The sequence below is a fragment of the Mastigoproctus giganteus genome, chromosome 3 (genome assembly GCF_048544385.1).
Source record: "Mastigoproctus giganteus isolate SK-2022 chromosome 3, ASM4854438v1, whole genome shotgun sequence".
Taxonomy (NCBI): Eukaryota; Metazoa; Arthropoda; class Arachnida; order Uropygi; family Thelyphonidae; genus Mastigoproctus; species Mastigoproctus giganteus.
In genome coordinates, this window is record NC_143577.1 from 41,433,939 (window position 1) to 41,452,485 (window position 18,547).

Consider the following 18,547-nt stretch of genomic DNA (forward strand, 5'->3'; position numbering starts at 1 on the left):
AACGTATCTCCAGAAAAAAAAAAAAAAGTTATATTGGATTCGTGATCCCTTTGCTTTTGAAATTTCTTCATATCCCAATATTACCATTGAGCAAAAGGAAGATCTTATTGACCTGTCATCTGACGAAGCAATAAGTGCTTGTTTCAAGACTACAATGTGTGAAAAATTTTGGTTTTCTCTTTGAGAAGAGTATCCAGAATTATCAAAAATGGTGATAAAAACATTGCTACTTTTGGGTCTACTTATTTACGTGAGGTTGGCTTCTCGAAATTAACAGCTATATAAAAAAAAAAGCGTTCCAGACTTGATCCAGAAGATGACATGAAATCTGTAATTCCAAACATTGAGCCAAAATATGAACCAAATATTATCAGTTATCCAATTACTTCTCATTAATTGTTTTATTTTGTAATTGTTAATTTTTTATTGTTTTGTAATTTTAATTGAAGAATAAGAATTTGATTTGACGTTTTTGATCATCTGTATTCAATTAAAATATTAAACAATTTTTTTATTCCTCTCTCAGTACTTGAATAAAATTTTCTACTACATAATTTATAAAATGCCATTTTTCTTCTCTAAAAATCTAGTCATCCTACCTTGGGGTTTACACTGAGGAGTCGTGTCAATTTTATATTTAATGAAGGGGGTCGTGAGTGAAATACGTTTGCGTGCCGCTGTGTTAGACTATATATAGAGGGAAATTGAACATCATTGTGACTAGTCCATGCTATTGCACACACTAAATATCTGTGTTAATGAAGAATCACAAACATCACATTATATACCCTAAGTTATGCAGGTGTTATTATTATTATTTTTTTTTTGAAAACACCAAGCAGGAGAAGTATTATAAACTACAGTACCTAGTACCATGCATGGGTTAAAAATATGAAATAAGATACATGTTGATATTACCTACTACAGTACCTAGTACCATGCATGAGTTGAAGGTTGAAAACATAAAAGAAGATACATGTCAATATTAGACTTGAATTTCTGTAGTTTGTAAAGGAAATACATATGAAGGAAGATTGTTCCAGAAAAACGGAAGTTGAAGAAATAAATGAGGATGAAGAAAAGTTGGTTCTATGAGTTTGAAGTTGGACAGTAAAAGGATTTTGACTGGTTGTAGTATGTGTTTGAACTGGTTTGGAAGACAGAGCAGAAATTATAGAAGCCAATTCACAAGAACAGTGCCCATGGAAGTATCTACAGAAAAGGCATGCAGCAGAAACAAGAACATCTATGAGGCAGTGGAAAGACTTTGTTAGAGATGGGTTAATAATTAACCTAACAACCCTCTTTTGAATGGAATCTAGAAGTTTGAGAGAGGTTTTGGGTGCACCATCCAAGATGTGGGAACAATATTTCATGGAAGGGCAGATTTGTGATTTGTACAGAGTGAGCAGCTGTTTCAAAAAAAAGTAAATCCAAAGGCAAAAGAGAAAACCCAATTTTTTTGGTGGAAAGGAAGCAATATTTGTGATGTGCCTTATGCCAAGAGAGATTAAAAGTCAGAGTAATCCATAATAAAGACATGTGATCTTGTCTAGAAATATAAGTGCTATCGAAGATAGCACTTATATTTCTAGACAAGATTATGATAAATGCCAGAAGTTTATCAAACTGTAATAGGGTGCTTAATGATTTGTAATAACTGAGAAATTGTTGAAGTTAAACACAAGAAAGGCACTGGGGTGAATGGGATCTATCCAGTTATATTAAAGGAGGCAACAAAGAAAGTAAGCAAACCCTTAGCCATAATTATGAGAGCATCCTTGAACTCAGGGGAAGTCCCCATGGATTTGAGATATGCAAATGTTTCACAAATTCACAAAGGGGGTTCTAAGGGTGATACGAGTAATTACAGATCAGTTAGTTTATTAACTTCTGTTCCGGAGAAAATAATGGAGTCACTGGTTAAAGAAGCAGTGCAGGATCATCTAAATAAGACTGCAGTTATGGTTCAGACAAGGAATGGGTTTGTTAATTATTATTATTATTAGCCATGTGGTGCAAGGAAGCCTGAGGATTATGCTACACCAGCCAAAAAAAAAAATTTCTGAATTACCATGAGAGAGAGAGAGAGAGAGAGAGAGAGAGAGAGAGAGAGAGAGAGAGAGAAAAGTAGAAGGGAATTACCAAGAAAGAGAAGGATGATGATATCCAGTTGAGGACCCTGGGTGTGTCAAGCCCATACTAACCTGATGCGAACCCCTGGGGTTTATGGGAAGTTTTGTCTAACAAATTTAATTGGATACTATGATGTGGTTACAAAAGAACTAGATGTAAAAAATAATTTTGATATCATATACTTGGATTTTAGGAAAGCTTTGAAATTGCGCATGGAAGACTACTGTACAAATTGGAGCAGTACAGCATTAAGCACAAGTTGCTGATATGGATAAAAGGATGGTTGAGTGGGAGAGAGAGTGGTAATCAATGGACACTACTCTTCATTAGCTAATGTTATTAGTGGAGTCCTCAGGGTTAAGTGCTGGGCCCATTGTTGCTTTCTGCATTTATCAATGATATTGATGAAGGTATATCAGACTTAATGTCCAAGTTTGAAGATGACAGGTTCTAGATAATAGGATCTAGAAAAGTTGAGCAGATGGACTGAGATGTGGCAACTGAAGTTTAACTTTGATAAATGCAAAGTACTGCATATGGATAGCAGTAATTACAGAATAACATACCAACTGTGCAGTACTACATTCAGGGAAGTGGAAAATGAAAAAGGGGATAATTATGCAGTTAGATATGGTTTTCTGAGCAGGTCAGACATGCTGTAAGAGTAGCTCTTGGGGTCTTGTCAACAATATACAGGAATTTTGCTAGCAGGAATAAGGAGGCGATTATCTCCTTGTATAAGGCAATGATCAGGCCACACCTTGAGTACTGCTTACAGGTCTGGAGGCCTCATTTTAGGAAGGATGTAGATATGAACAAGTAGAGAGGAAGGCAATGAGATTGGTGGGTGGAACAAAGGGTTTCTCTTACCAAGAAAGAGAAACAAATTTCAGCATCTGGAGACTATGCACCTGTGAGGTGATCTGATGAGGTGTATAATGCCTTGAATGGTTTGAGCAAGCTCAATGCAGATGGGCTTTTTTCACTTGCTCAGACTATGCACCTGAGGGGGCATAAATTCAAATTGAGCAAAGACAATTGTAGAATAGATGTAAGGAAATTTGCCTTTAGCCAGCAGGTGGTTGATTGCTGGAACAAGCTTCCATCTGTTGTTGGAAGTTGACAGATTTCAAGGCATAGTAGACAAACTTTTGGAGTGAATGGGTGGGTGAAATGGGAAGGTTTTTTTTTGGCTGATGCTATGTAAGCTTACTTTCTTGCAACATATGCCTCCACTAATGTTAATGCCACAAAGGAGGTTAAGCAAGACAAGGCACATTATGAGAACTCTTTGGCAGAGGATGCAAAGTTTAGGATGCAAAGTTTGCTTATGCAAACACTGCATGGAAGGGGATGAATTGCGTTGGTTCACTTGATAGCGATGGTTTAACTGTTGATTATCCTGCTAAGGTTGATGACAAACTAAATAGGTATTTTGCATCTGCTTTCACACATGAGGAATACTTAAGGGAAGTGGATGCCAGAAATTTTATCAAACTTTAACAAGGAGATAAATGATTTTCTAATAAAATTGTTGAAGCTAAACATAAAAAAAAAGGTGCATGGGGTGGGTGGGATCTATGCAAATATATTAAGGGAGGCAGCAAAAGAGGTAAGCAAACCTTTAGCCATAATTATCAGAGCACCCTAGATTAAGGGGATGTCTCTATGGACTGAATATGATCAACTGTATTTCTCTCTCTCTCTCTCTCTCTCTCTCTCTCTCTCTCTCTCTCTTTCTCTCTCTCCAATTCACAAGGGGAAATCAAAATGTGATTATTGACAGATTTGTTAGCTTATAATCTGTTCCAGGGAAAATAATGGAATCACTGATTAAAGAAGTATTGCAGGCCTGTCTAAACAGGCATGCAATTATACTGCAGTCACAGCACAGATTGGAATTGTTAAGGGGCAGACTTATTTGACCAATCTGATTGGATACTATGATACAGTAACACCAAGAAACTGGATGCAAAAAAATAATTTTGATATCATATACTTGCATTTCACGAAGGCTCTTGATACTTTTGAAAATAAAAGACTGCTGTCCAAACTGGAGCAATGTAGCATTAAGGGCAAGTTACTGCTATGGATAAAGGGATGGCTGAGTGGAAGAAGACAGAGAGTGGTTATCAATGGTCCCTGATTGTCCTGAACTAGTGTTATTAGTGGAGTCAAGTCCCCCAGGGTTCAGTGCTGGGTCCATTCTTGTCTTCTGTATTTATTAATGATATTGATAAATGTATATCAGGCTTACTGTCTAACTTTGCAGATGACACAAAGGTTAGCAGGGTGGTTAATGACAGTAATTAAGGTAAGCTACTGCAAAAGAGTTAGAAAAATTAGGCAGATTGGCTGAGAAATGGCAGATGAAGTTTAACATTGGCAAATGTAAACATGTAAGATTTATATATGTAACATATAAAATATATAATTCATAAGTATATAAAAATATAACTATATGTATATATGTGTAATAGTAGTAGTAATAGTAATGTCAAATGATGCAAGAAAGGACGCTTATATAGCATACAGATCGAAGCCTATTCCAACAATCAACTACCCACTAGCTGAAGACAAACTTCTGCACATCTATTCGACAACCATCCTACTCTAGTTTAAATTTATGCCCCCTGATATGTGTAGCCTCAAAAAGTAGAGGAATACCATTAATATTTTAGCTTACCAAATCCATTCAAGGCTTTAAACTTCTCAATCAGATCTCCCTGCAGGTGCCTGATCTCGAGATGCTGCAATTTGCAGAACTGAAGCCTTTCTAGATAAAAGCACCCCTTTTTTCTCTTCACCAATCTGGTTTCTCTTCTCTGCACCCATTCCAGCAGATTTACATCCTTCCTAAATAGAAGCCTTCAAACTTTCTCCAAGCTTTCTCCAAGGCCATGGTTAAGCTGCAGCTTAACCATGGCCTTGGAGAAAAATATTAACATGCCAACTGTGTGGTACTACACTCAGTGGAGTGGCAAATCAAAAAGATCCGAGGGTATTTGTGCAGTCAATTTGTTCAACAATCGACCACTTGTTGGCTGAAGACACACTTCTGCATATCTATCCTGCAACCATCCTTCCTCAGTTTAAATTTATGTCCCTCTCATATGTGTGGTTTCAGCAAGAAGAAGAATACAATCAGCATTTAGCTTCACTTATTCAAAGCCTCAAAACACATCAATCAGATCTCCACTCAGGTAGTCTCCAGAGAGCAGGTAGTAGATTGTTGAACAAATTTCCATCTGTTGTTGTGGAAGTTCATAGTTTGAATAAATTTAAGTAAGAACTAAATAAGCTCTGTAGGGAATGGTCTGGTGAGATGGGCAGGCTGTTTTTTTTTTTTTTTTTTTTTTGGCTGCTACTGCTCTATAAGCTCAGTTTCTTCCACCATTTGCCACTACTAATACTAATTTTATTATTTAATGCTATTTGTCATAATTTTCACAATTACAACTAATGAATTTCTGTGGCACTTAATGAGCTTCTCTGATAAGCTTACTGATACTACCACAGAAGCTCATTGTGTGATAGGCTTAGTATTAAGGTACCTCTTCTCCTCTTCAAAGGTATATCTTCTAATCCTGGTTGGACAACATATGCATACACTAAAATGATTTGTTTTTATTAATTCATTTAAAATTTATTAAGCAGAAGTTGTATTGGTTGGTTGATTGGGGATTTATTTGGCACATCAGCATCTATGGCCATAGTGCACCAACAGAAGTTGGACTATTCAATTTTATAAACTAATGAATATCAGGAAAAAATTATATGCTGAACTTTAAGGGTTAGCAACAAAATGAAAAAATACCAAAACAAAATCTCAACATCAACTAGATCTTCAAAACATCCATTTTTTTCAAAAGTCCACAAATTTATCAGATCAGATATTCAAAGGTTCTCTGTTAAATATATCTTTTACTGAAAAGTGAATCTAAAATAACATACTACTTTTATGCAAACTTACTTTGGATTTCTAGTTTTCTCTGTATCTGTGATGATCCTATATCATTTTGTGCCATACAAACATATATGCCACTATCTTCAGGTTTTGAACTAAATATGATCAATGAGCCATTATGTAAAATATCAACATCTAGTAGGGAAGAAAAAGAAAATATAGAATAAAAACATAACTTATTAACTTTCGTTTCAAAAAAATATAAAGGCAGATTAAAAATATTTAGTGCCAAATCATAACTTGAATTCATCCAAATATTTTTATTTCTACATTTAAAATGTTAGTTTAACTGGTTAGTCCACTAAATCTAAGTGTTATATTTAAACTTGAAAATAAATACATATAGTCAATGAAGTTGCTAGAATGTTATGAAAAAGTGCTCAACCAGGACATAAAAAAACATTAAATATTGTAACACTGTAATTTTCTGTACTTACTGTGCGGAGTAAAAGACCTTGAAATTTTGATGTACTGCATAGAGGCAGTGGAAACTAACTAAAGCTTAATCAGACTTCAAAGAGCTCTCAGATTCCCTCAGTAAAGGTTCAGATCATTTCCTACTGATATCCAACTTGTCCAGCTGGCTGGTAGAAAGTGATGATGAGGAAAATCTTGGCTCTCTGCACTCTGCTTTACTGGGAAATATTTGAAATGATGCCAAAATGGTACCATCAGACTCGGCAACTTTATGTTAATCAATTCCATATGGATGAAAAACCAACACAGTGAATTTTATCTTTTATTTCTGAAGTTCATTAAAGACAGGGTGCATCGTATCTCAAAAAGAATGTTCATTTTTTTAAAAATTTCTATTGGCTACAAAATGGAATTCATAATGCACAAAAAATAAAATTCTTTTAATAGAAAATTTCCTATCAATTTAATGTGGTTCCTGAGGGATATTACATGGATACTGAATCAGGTACATATAATGAAATAAAATGAAAAAATATGTTAACAAAAAAGCATTATTTTATTACAGTATAAAATTTATTCCAGAGAAAATACACTCACTCTGTTCAGTTCCAAGTTTAATGTTCAAAAAATTTGGAACAGTATGGCAATAAGGGCAATTTGCTGCTATGGAGAAAGAACTTGTTGAGTGGGAGAAGACAGAGAGTGGTAATTAATGGACACTGCTCTTTGTGGACTAACGTTATTAGTGGAGTCCCACAGGGTTCAGTGTTGGGCCCATTTTTGTTTTTTATATTTATGAATGATGTTGCTAAAGGTATAACATGCTTAATGTCCAAGTTTGCAGATGATACAAAGGTTGGTAGAGTCAATGGCAGTACACTTCTGAAACAGGATCTAGAAAAGTTGGGAAGATGGGCTGAGAGGTGGCAACTGAATTTTAACATTGACAAATGCAAAGTACTGCATATGGGTAACAGTAATCCCAGAGTAATGTACCAACTGTGTGGTACTAAACTCAGAGTGGTGGAGAATGAAAAATACCTGGGAGTAATTGTGCAGTCAGATATGAAGTTTTCTGAGCAGTACAGACAGGCTGTCAGAGCAGGTCATGGGGTGTTGTCAATGATATACTGGAATTTTGTTAGTAGGGAAAAGGAGGTGATTATCCCTTTGCCAAGGCAATGGTCAGCCCACCCCTGAATACTGCATACAAGTCTGGAGCCATCATTTTAAGAAGGATGTAGAGTTTCTTGAGCGAGTACAGAGAAGGGCAACAAGATTGATAAGGGAACAAAGCGGTCCTCTTACCAAGAAAGGCTTAAGTTCTGCAAGTGGAGAGGGTGCTCTGGTCATGAAAGAGAACAGCCATAGGATTTTTGGCTGCCATAAAGGGATAAGTATTTTGATAATTTTACCGTATTCTTCGTTAATTAACATGCTGACTGCCGCTTCGGCTGTATATGTCCGACACCATTACGTTTTTTAGGCACCACGTTGGACATATATTGCCAACACCCACTGTTTCAGTGGGAGCTGTGTCAGCTGTATAGTGCTGACGATTGTTGGAAATTTACATTATTATTGAAAAGCATGGCCTCCAGTGTTACATGTGATGAAATTTGCATGGTGCAGATTTCATCACATGTAACAAAAAATAAGCTAGTAACTGGTCATTATTTAAAAATTCTTTATTATTACAAATTTTATAATGACAAAATTATAAAATTGTAATTATATTTATTTTTATTTATGGTGTTGTCCAAAACACTCCAAACACATGAAAGGCTGATAAATACAGTCTAGGAAATATTTCGAAACTCTTTTCCCCTTTCTGCTAGCAACTGATCTTCCTTCCGACTCTTTCAATTTTGCATAACAAAAAACGCACATCCTTCTAACTTTCTTGTTGTTTGCTTTGATTTTTGTCGTTAGTATATGAGTGTTACCACATTTTGGCTTTTCACGTTTCACTTTCCGTTCTATATTTAGCAAATCCGTAAATACCTTTTCCCGAAAGCTTCTTATTTTTATTTGTTTTTGTGCAGCACTACTGTATACCATGTATGAACTGACAACTGATATTCCGAAGGACAATGATTGGATGAGAGGGATTTGTCACCCTTTTTAAGAAATGGCTGGATATGAGCAAATTTCCAAGTAGAAGGAAAAACACCTTTGGAATAAGAAAGTGAAAAAAAGGCAGCAAAGAACAGAGGTATCTTCAGGAGCACAGGTTTTGAGAACAAGTGGAGAAATACCACCAGGACCTGCAACTTTCTTAGCATCAAGATTCGTCAAAATCCTTCTGACAAAATCCTTCATCATCAAGAACCTTTTGACAGAAGACCACAGGAGGCATTGAATGGAGCGTGTTGGGAATGGAAGGAGGGGTTTTACCAAGATCCTTAATAGATAAATTAGAAGAAAAATTGGATGATAGCAGGTCAGCTTTATCCTTGGCCAAAGTGACAACAGAACCATCTGGTTTTGACAGAGGTGGGAACAGAGATGGGGAAAAGTGCAGCCAATAACTTTGGCAAGAGACCAGAATGCTTGGCTACCATTACAGCAAGAAGCAAGTTTTCTACTCTTAGCCTGTTCAAAATCAAGTTTGGACTGATTAATAACTGCTTTACAATTGTTGCGAGCTTTGGTGTACGCAGAAAATGAAACTGAAGAAAGGAAACAAGCTAATTACGATATGCAACATTCTTCTCGTGAATAGCCTTAGCACATTTATTGAAAAACCAAGGATAAGATAAAGGATGAGATTTTAAAGTGGAGTGTGGAATAAAGGATTCCATTCCTACAAGAACAATTTCACTGACACGATCTGAGCAAACGTTGACATCAGAAGTTTTGAAACAGTAGTCCGACCAAGGAAAACAAGAAAAGAAATCTTGCAGGTCATCCCATTTTGCATTCTTGTAATGCCAAACAATATGAGACTGGGAATAGCCATGAGATAAAGGATCCATTAGAGAAGAGACAATCACAAAGTTGTGATCTGAGGTGCCTAAAGGATCAGTCACTTCGACTCTGTACTTAGAAGGGTTGTTTGTGAGAAAAAGATCAAATGTGTTGGCTGTATGGTTACGATTGTCTGGTATTCTGGTAGATAAATGGACAATCTGTGAGAGGTCATTAGTAATTGCAAAACCTGTGCATCTTGACTGGTTGGGTCTGTATGACTAGAAAACTGAAGCCAGCTGGAGTTGTGAACATTAAAATCATCAAGGAAAATTACCTCACTGTCAGGAAAGTTGGACTGGAGAAAGCCAAGTTGCAAAGAGAGGAAGTCAAAGAGCTCCAAGTGATCAGTGAAGTTGAGAGAATGGTAGAGACAAAATCCAGAGAAGGTCGAAAAGAGGAGATTCCAAATTACCAAGTCTCTGACAGGGAATATCAGAACGGACATATGCATAAGTACCATCTTTGAGGTGAAAGGAATCATACAGTGAATAATTTTGGCAACTGAGATGAGCAGTAGATGAATCAAATGATAACTGAGAATCTTTCAGAAAAAGTACATGGGTTTGGCAGACTGCAAGTGGAAACGGACATCATTGCGATAAGAACTGAGACGACGTATTGTGAAAAGTTGTTTTAGAGCAGATATCATCTTTTAATGGCTCAAAAGGTGGTGCTGTTGTACATGTTGGAACTAACGACATTAAGAATAAGAGATCTGCATATTTACTCAACAAGTACAAGTCAATATTGAAAAAAAGTCTCAAGTTAGGGTTGAATGTGAAAGTATCTGCAATTCTGCCCAGACATGATAGGAGGGAGTATATGATGAGAGCCTTGTCGATCAATTTGGCCCTGGAGAGATTTTGCAAGGCACAAGTGGTAGAATTTTTTTCAGCCTGGCCTGTGCTTCTTGACAGGAGAGACTGCTTCTACAGGGATGGGGTACACTTAATTAGAAAGGGTGCAAGAATATATGCTAATGCTATCAAGGCAGTGTTAGGATGGTCAGAAAACTGCTAGCTTGGGGGATTTACAGACTAAAAGGTTAACAGTGGCCGCAGGAAGAGGGAAAAGTGATCCTTGCACTGCTTCTATTGGAATGAGCAGTAGCCTGGAAAGCAAGGTAATGGAGATTTCCAGGACTGTTGGGAGTCATAGTGGAACAAATAAATTCATGGGCTATATTAGTGTAATTAAGAGAAAAAAAAACAGGTGCATGTATACTTGCATGAACACCAATGCTAGGAGTACAGTTAATAAATTTGATGGGCTTGCAGTGCTAGTCAAGACATCAAAGGCAGATAATGTTGGGATATCAGAGAATTTGGGGAGTACAATTTATACAGAAAGGACAGGAAGGAGGAGGAGGAGTTATGCTGTTAGTTAAGGAACACATAAAATCTAAGGAAATGCATCCAAATGATATAGTTGAACAGTGCACCGTTGAGTCAGTTTGGTGTGATATAAGCACTGGGAAAGGAAAAATGAGAGTAGGTGTGTGTTGTAGGCCTAATGAATCTGATGAGTATAATGAGCAATTGTGCAGAGAAATAGAGTGGGCCAGTAAATGTGAATGTCTCATAATAGGGGATTTTAACTTTCCAGATACTGAATGGAACTTGTGGACTGGTCACTCACCCACAAGACTTTTTTGGATTTATTGGATGACTGTTTTCTACAGCAGGGAGAGGCAACCAGATAGTGTTGCCTCTTTCGAGAGGCAACCAACCAGACAGTGTAATACTCTTTAACTGATTATCAGCAGTGATTATTCATGCATTAAGAATTTCCAAATAAAGGAACCACTGGGTGACAGTGATCACAATGTACTAATGTGGGAATTACTTAAGGATGCAACTACCATCAAGGCTAAAGGGAAGGGCTTTTGCTTTTGTAAAGGAAACTACAGGGGTCTCAGACAATTTTAAATTCTGTACAGTGGGATCAACTGATGATGTTACCAATGTTGAATTCTAAATGGGAAGCCTTCAGGGACTTAACCTTGGAGGTTACTAGGCTTTTAATTTCAACTAAGAAATACTGTTCAAGGTTCAGGCCTAAATGGATGTCAGTTGAATGAATGAGGCTTGTGGCAGAGAATAAAAATGTATGGGATGCATATAAATTATCAGATGACAGAGAAGCTTATGGCACATATAAGCTTGTCTGTAATCAAGTTGCAAAGGAGGTTAGGCAGGCGAAGGGAGATTACGAGAAATGTTTGGCAAAGGATGCAAAGAAAAACACCAAAGAGTTCTTTACTTATATAAACTCTAGAAGGAAAGGGATGAATCAGATTGGACCATTTAACATAGATGGGTTAACTATTGATGATCATTCTCAGGTAGCTGATAAATTGAATGAGTATTTTGTATCTACATTCACACATGAGGTGTTATTCAATCAGGGAATGCTAAAAATTTATCAACCTCTAACAGGGAGCTAAGTGATTTTGTAATAACTGAGAGCAAAGTGAAGGAGAAATTGTTGAAGTTAATCATAATAAAAAAGGCACCTGTTGTGGATGGGATCAATCCAGTTATATTAAAGGAGACAGCAAAGAAAGTAAGCAAATGCTTAGCCATAATTATGAGAGCTTCCTTGGATTCAGGGAGGTCCCCATGGAATGGAGGTGTGAAAATGTGTCATCAATTCACAAAGAGGGTTCAAAAGGTGACACAAGTAACTATAGACCTGTTAGTTTAGCTTGTGTTCAGAGGAAAATAATAGTCACTGGTTAAAGAAGCATTACAGGATCATCTAGACAAGGCTGCAGTAATAGTTAAGACACAGCATGGGTTTGTTAAAGGGAGGCCTTGTCTGACCAATTTGATTGGATGCTATGATGTGGTCACAAAGGAACTGAATGTGAAAAATAATTTTGATATCATGTACATGGATTTCAGGAAAGCTTTTGAGACTGTTTCACATGGAAGACTGCTGTACAAATTGGAGAGGTATGGCATTAAGGGTAAGTTGCTACATTGGATAAAAGGATGGTTGAGTGGGTTTGTTTTGTTTGTTTTTGTTTTTAGGAGCATTAGCAACTAAGGCCATATTGCTCCGGGATATGTGGTGGTCATTCCCTGACCTTTCTGCATCCTCTGTATTTGGTGGTGACCTGCTCGAACCCCGGTCTAATCATGGTTGAGTGGGAGATGACAAAGAGTGGTAATCAATGGACACTGGACTTCAAGGACAAATGTCATTGAAGAGCAGTGTCCTTGGATTCAAGGAGGTCCCCATGGAATGGAGGTGTGAAAATGTGTCACCAATTCACAAAGAGGGGTTTTTTTTTTTTTTTTTTAGAGGCATTTGATGCAAGAAAGCAAGCTTATGCAGCATCAGCCAAAAAAAAAAAAAAAACCCACTTCCACTTCACCCCTCTGTTCGTTCAAAATACCTGTCCAGCTGAGCCTTAAACTTATTTAGGCTATCAACCTCCACCACAAGGGATGGAAGTCTGTTCCACCAACCAACCACCCGCTGGCTAAAGGCAAATTTCCGCACGTCCATCCTACATCTGTCTTTCCTCAATTTGAATTTATGCCCTCTCAGGTGATTTTCCTGAGCTAGAGGAAGAATCCCATCAGCATTGAGCATGCTTAAACCATTCAAGGCTTTATACACCTCTACCAGATCACCTCGCTGGTGCCTAGTCTCCAGACACTGTAATTTGCAAAACTTAAGCCTTTCTTCATAAGAGCACCCCTTTGTTCCATTCACTAATCTTGTTGCCCTTCTCTGTACTCGTTCCAGCAGCTCTACATCCTTCTTGAAATGAAGTAGGCCTCCAGACCTGTATACAGTACTCTAGGTGTGGCCTGACCATTGCCTTATACAATGGAATAATCACCTCCTTATCCCTGCTGGAAAATTTCCTGTATATCATTGACAATACTCCATGAGCTACTCTTGCAGCCCGTCTGCACTGCTCAGAGAACTTCATATCTGCCTGCACAACCATCCCCAAGTCCCTTTCATTCTCTACCACTGTCAGTGTAGAGCCACAGAGTTGATACATTGGTCTGGGGTTGCTGTTTCCCATGTGTAGTACTTTACATTTATCAATGTTAAACTTCATTTGCCACCTCTCAGCCCATCTGCTCAACCTTTCCAGATCCTGTTGCAGCAGCACAGTGTCAGTAGTGTCCTTGACAACCCTGCCAACCTTTGTATCGTCTGCAAACTTGGACATTAAGCTTGATATACCATCATCAATATCATTTATAAATACAGAAAACAATAATGGACCCAACACTGAGCCCTGAGGGACTGCACTAATAACATTAGTCCACGATGAGCAGTGTCCATTGATCCACTCTCTGTCTTCTCCCGCTCAACCACCCCTTTATCCATAGCAGCAATTTGCCTCCAATGTCACACTGCTCCAATTTGTGTAGCAGTCTTCCATGTGCAACAGTATCAAAAGCCTTTCTAAGATCCAAGTATATAATATCAAAGTTATTCCCTGCATCCAGTTCTTTTGTGACTGCATCATAGTATCCAATCAAGTTGGTCAGGCAAGACTTCCCCTTAACAAAACCATGCTGTGTCTGAGCTATAATTGAAGTCTTGTCTAAATGATCCTGCAGTGCTTCTTTAACCAGTGCCTCCATTAATTTTCCTGGAACAGAAGTTAAGCTCACAGGTCTATAATTACTTGTGTCAGCCTTTGATCCTCCTTTGTGAATTGGGGTCACATTCGCACATTTCCAATCTATGGGTACCTCCCCTGAGTCCAAGGAAGCTCTCATAATTATGGCTAAGGGTTTGCTTACTTCCTTTGCTGCCTCCCTTAATATAACTGGATAGATCCCATCCACCCCGGGTGCCTTTCTTGTGTTTATCTTCAACAGTTTCTCCTCCACTTTACTCCCAGTTATTTCAAGATTCTGTAGCTTACTGCTAGAGTTGAATACACCTCTGGCATTCTCCTTGCTGAATAACTCCTCATGTGTGAATGTCGATGCAAAATATTCATTTAGTTTGTTAGCTACCTGAGCAGGATCATCAACAGTTGACCCATCAATATCAAGTGGACCAATCTGATTCATCCCCTTCCTTCTAGAGTTTACATAAGTAAAGAACTCTTTGCTGTTTTTCTTTGCATCCCTTGCCAAGGATTTCTTGTAATCTGCCTTCGCCCGCCTAACCTCCTTTGTAACTTGGTTGCATATTAACTTGTATCTATCATAGGCTTCTGTGTCATGTGTTAATTTGTAAGTATCCCATGCATTTTTCTTCTCTGCCATATGCCTCATTAGTTCATCTGACATCCATTTTGGCCTAAACCTTGAACAATATTTCTTAGTTGGTATGTAAAGCCTAGTAGCTTCCAAGATAAGTTCTTTGAATGCTTCCCATTTTGAATTTGCTGTTGGTAACATCATCAGTTGGTCCCACTGTATAGAATTTAAATACTGTCTCAGTCCATCGTAGTCGCCTTTACGGAAGCAATAACCCTTCCCTTTACCCCTAATGGTAGTTACCTCTTTGAGTAAATCCTACTTCAGCACACTGTGATCACTGCCACCTAGTGGTTCATTTATCTGCAGATTCTTAATGCATGAAGAATCACTGCTGATAATCAAATCAAGAGTATTACTCCCTCTAGTTGCCTCCCGAACATGCTGATGTAGAAAACAATCATCCAATAAATCCACAAAAGCCCTGCTAGTGTGTGAGTAACCAGCCCCCAAATTCCAGTCAATATCTGGGAAATTAAAATCTCCCATTATAAGACTCTCTGATTTACTGGCCCATTCTATTTCCCTGTACAGTTCCTTATTATACTCATCAGAGTCATTAGGCCTATAGCACACTCCTACTCTCAATTTTGATCTCCCAATGCTTATGTCACACCAAACTGACTCAACACTGCACTGTCCAGTGATGTTGACTGGCTTCACTTCCTTGGTTTTTATGTATTTCTTAACTAATAGCATAACCCCTCCCCCCTTCCTATCCTGTCTATCCTTTCTGTAGACGTTGTACTCCCCAAATTGCAGTTCTGCATCCCTTATATCTGTGTGACACCACGTCTCTGATATCCCAACAATATCTGCCTTTGATGTTTTGAGCAATACCTCAAATTCATCAAATTTATTTACTAAACTCCTAGCATTGGTGTACACGCAAGTATACCTGCACCTGTTTCTATTCTTAGCTACACTAACACAACCCATGTGTTTACTTGTACCGCAATGGCTCCCAGCAGTCTCTGAAATATAATGCATCTTGTTTTTCAGGCTTCTGCTCATTCTAATAGAAGCAGTGCAAGAATCTCTTTCACCTCTGCCAGTGGCTACTGTCAATCTATTGGTCTTTGTCTCCCCCCAAGCTAGCAGTTTTCCGACCCACCTAACACTGCCTCGATAGCATCAGCAAATATTCTTGCACCCTTTCTATTTAAGTGTATCCCATCCCTGTAGAAGCAATCTCTCCTGTTAACAAGTACAGTCCAGGCTGAAAAAAATTCTACCCCTTGAGCCTTGCACAATCTTTCCAGGGCCGAATTGATCGACAAGGCTCTCATCATATACTCCCTCCTATCGTGTCTGGACAGAATTGCAGACACCTTCAAATTCAACCCTAATTCTCGGCTTTTGTTCAACAGTGACCTGTACTTGTTAAGTAATTCTGCCGGTCTCCTACTCTTAGGAGTGGTATTAGTGGAGTTCCCCAGGGTTCAGTGCTGGGCCCATTGTTCTGTTGTGCATTCATCAATGATATTGATGAAGGTATATATCAGGATTAATGTCTAAGTTTGCTGATGATTCAAAGGTTAGCAGGATTGTTAACAACAGTACAGACAGTATGCTACTTCAACTGGATCTAGACAAGTTTGGCAAATGGGTTGAGAAATGGCAACTAAAGTTTAACATTGACAAATGCAAAGTACTGCATATGAGTAGCAATAATCCAAGAGAAATGTACCAACCATGTGTCACTACACTCAGGGAAGTGGAAAGTGAAAAAGACCTGGGGGTAATTTTGCAGTCAAATATGAAGTTTGACGAGCAGTGCAGATGGACTGCCAGGGAAGGTCATGGAGTCTTGTCATTGATATATAGGAATTTTGCTAGTAGGGACAGGGAGGTGATCATCCCATTGTACAAGGCAATGGTTAGGCCACACATAGAGTACTGTGTACAGGTCTATGCACGCATCATTTTAGGAAGGATGTAGAGAGTTGCTTGAACGAGTACAAAGAAGGGCAACAAGATTGGTGAGGGGAACAAAAGGCTTGTCTTATGAAGAAAGGCTTAAGTTCTGCAAATTGCGGCACATGGAGAGTAGGCACCTGCGAGATGATCTGATTGGGGTGTATAAGGTCGTGAATGGGTTGAGCAAGCTGAATGCTGATGGGATTCTTCCTCTTGTTCAGAATAAGAACCTGAGAGGGCACAGATTCAAATTGAGGAAAGACAGTTGTAGAATAGATGTGTGGAAATTTGCCTTTAGCCAGTGGGTGGTTGATGGGTAGAACAGACTTCCATCTTTTGTTGTGGAAGTTGATAACCTAAATAAATTTAAGGCTGAGCTGAACAGGCATTTGGAACGAATGGAGGAGTGAAATGGGAGGTTTATTTTTTTTTTATCTGATGCTGCATAAGCTTGCTTTCTTGCATCGTATGCTTCTAGTAATGCTAATACTAAATTGCAGAGTCTAGAGACTAAGCACCTGCAAAGGTAACCTAATTGAAGTATATATAAGGCTTTCAATGGGTTCTACAAGCTCAATCCTGATGGGATTCTCTCTCTCTCTTGCTCAGATTACACACCTCAAGGAACACAAATTCAAATTGAGGAAATTTAGTTGTAGAAGAGATGTGTGGAACTTTGCCTTTGGCCAGCGGGTGGTTGATTGCTGGAACAAACTTCCATCTGTCATTGTGGAAGTTGATAACTTAAATAAATTCAATGAAAAGCGTCTCTGCTGTTAACAAGAACAGACCACACTAAGAAAAATTCTACCCTATAAGCATTGCATATTCTCTGCAGGGCTGAATTGATTGAAAAGGCTCTCCACATGTACACCAACCTATCATGTGGAAGGAGAATTGCAGACACTTTCAAATTCAATCCTAACTCATGACTCTTCCCCAAAATTGCCATGTACTTATTAAGTTCTCCAAACTCCTAATCATAATATCATTAGTGCCAATGTGTGCAACAATATCATTTTTTGTGCTCTTAAAAGGTGATATATGCAGTATACAATGTCATCTACTTGCGCACCCTGGCAGATCTACCCTGGTCCTAATCCACCTATCCTTCTTGCACAATATATTTCCTATTTTCCTGAGAATAGAGACACTGACAATAACTACCTCCTGTGGTACCAGCTCATTCTGCCTTTGAAATTGCTGCTGTTTTGCCTCATGCACAAGTATCAGCTGACGACCAGGCTAGCCGTGTGGGTATGGTGCCTGCCTGGCAACCCAAAGGTCGCGGGTTCGAATCACGCTTCTGGCTTGGATCAGAGTAGTGCGAAAACCTTGGGAGGTGAATTATGGCCGCAGAAGCTGATGCGCCAACAAAAAAAAAAAAAAAAAAAAAAAACAAGTATCAGCTCTCATGTTGAGATGGGCAGCCAAGCACTTGATGAGCTTCCATTTTAATTTCTTTGAGAGCAGTAGTAAGAGTAGTGGCATATGATACAAGAAAGCAAGTGTATGAGCTTATGCAGCATCAGACAAAAAAAAAAAAAAAAAAAATCGCACCATTCCCTCCAAATGCCTGTCCAGTTCCTCCTTAAATTTATTTAACCTATAAACTTCCACAACGACAGATGGAAGTTTGTTTCAGCAATTAACCACCCGCTGGCTAAAAGCAAATTTCCACACATCTATTCGATATCTGTCTTTCCTCGATTTGAATTTATGCCCCCTTAGGTTTGTAATCTGAACAAGTGGAAGGATCCCATCAGAATTCAGCATGTTCAACCCATTCAAGGCCTTATTCACCTCAATAAGATCACCGCGCAGGTGCCTAGTCTCCAGCCATGGCAATTTGCAGACCTTAAGCCTCTCTTGGTAAGAGGATCCC

The 18,547-nt window shown here is 38.4% G+C and overlaps 1 protein-coding gene across 1 annotated transcript in view; it reads right to left on the bottom strand.

Moving 5' to 3' along the window:
• Nucleotides 1–18,547, bottom strand: part of LOC150087903 (hemicentin-1-like) — a 1,496,027-nt gene that overhangs the window by 480,810 nt on the left and 996,670 nt on the right. Inside the window, exon 52 of the mRNA XM_090369959.1 lies at nt 6,110–6,238. Within this exon, the coding sequence (XP_090226085.1) occupies nt 6,110–6,238 (129 nt within the window). The remainder of the gene's footprint in view (nt 1–6,109; nt 6,239–18,547) is intronic.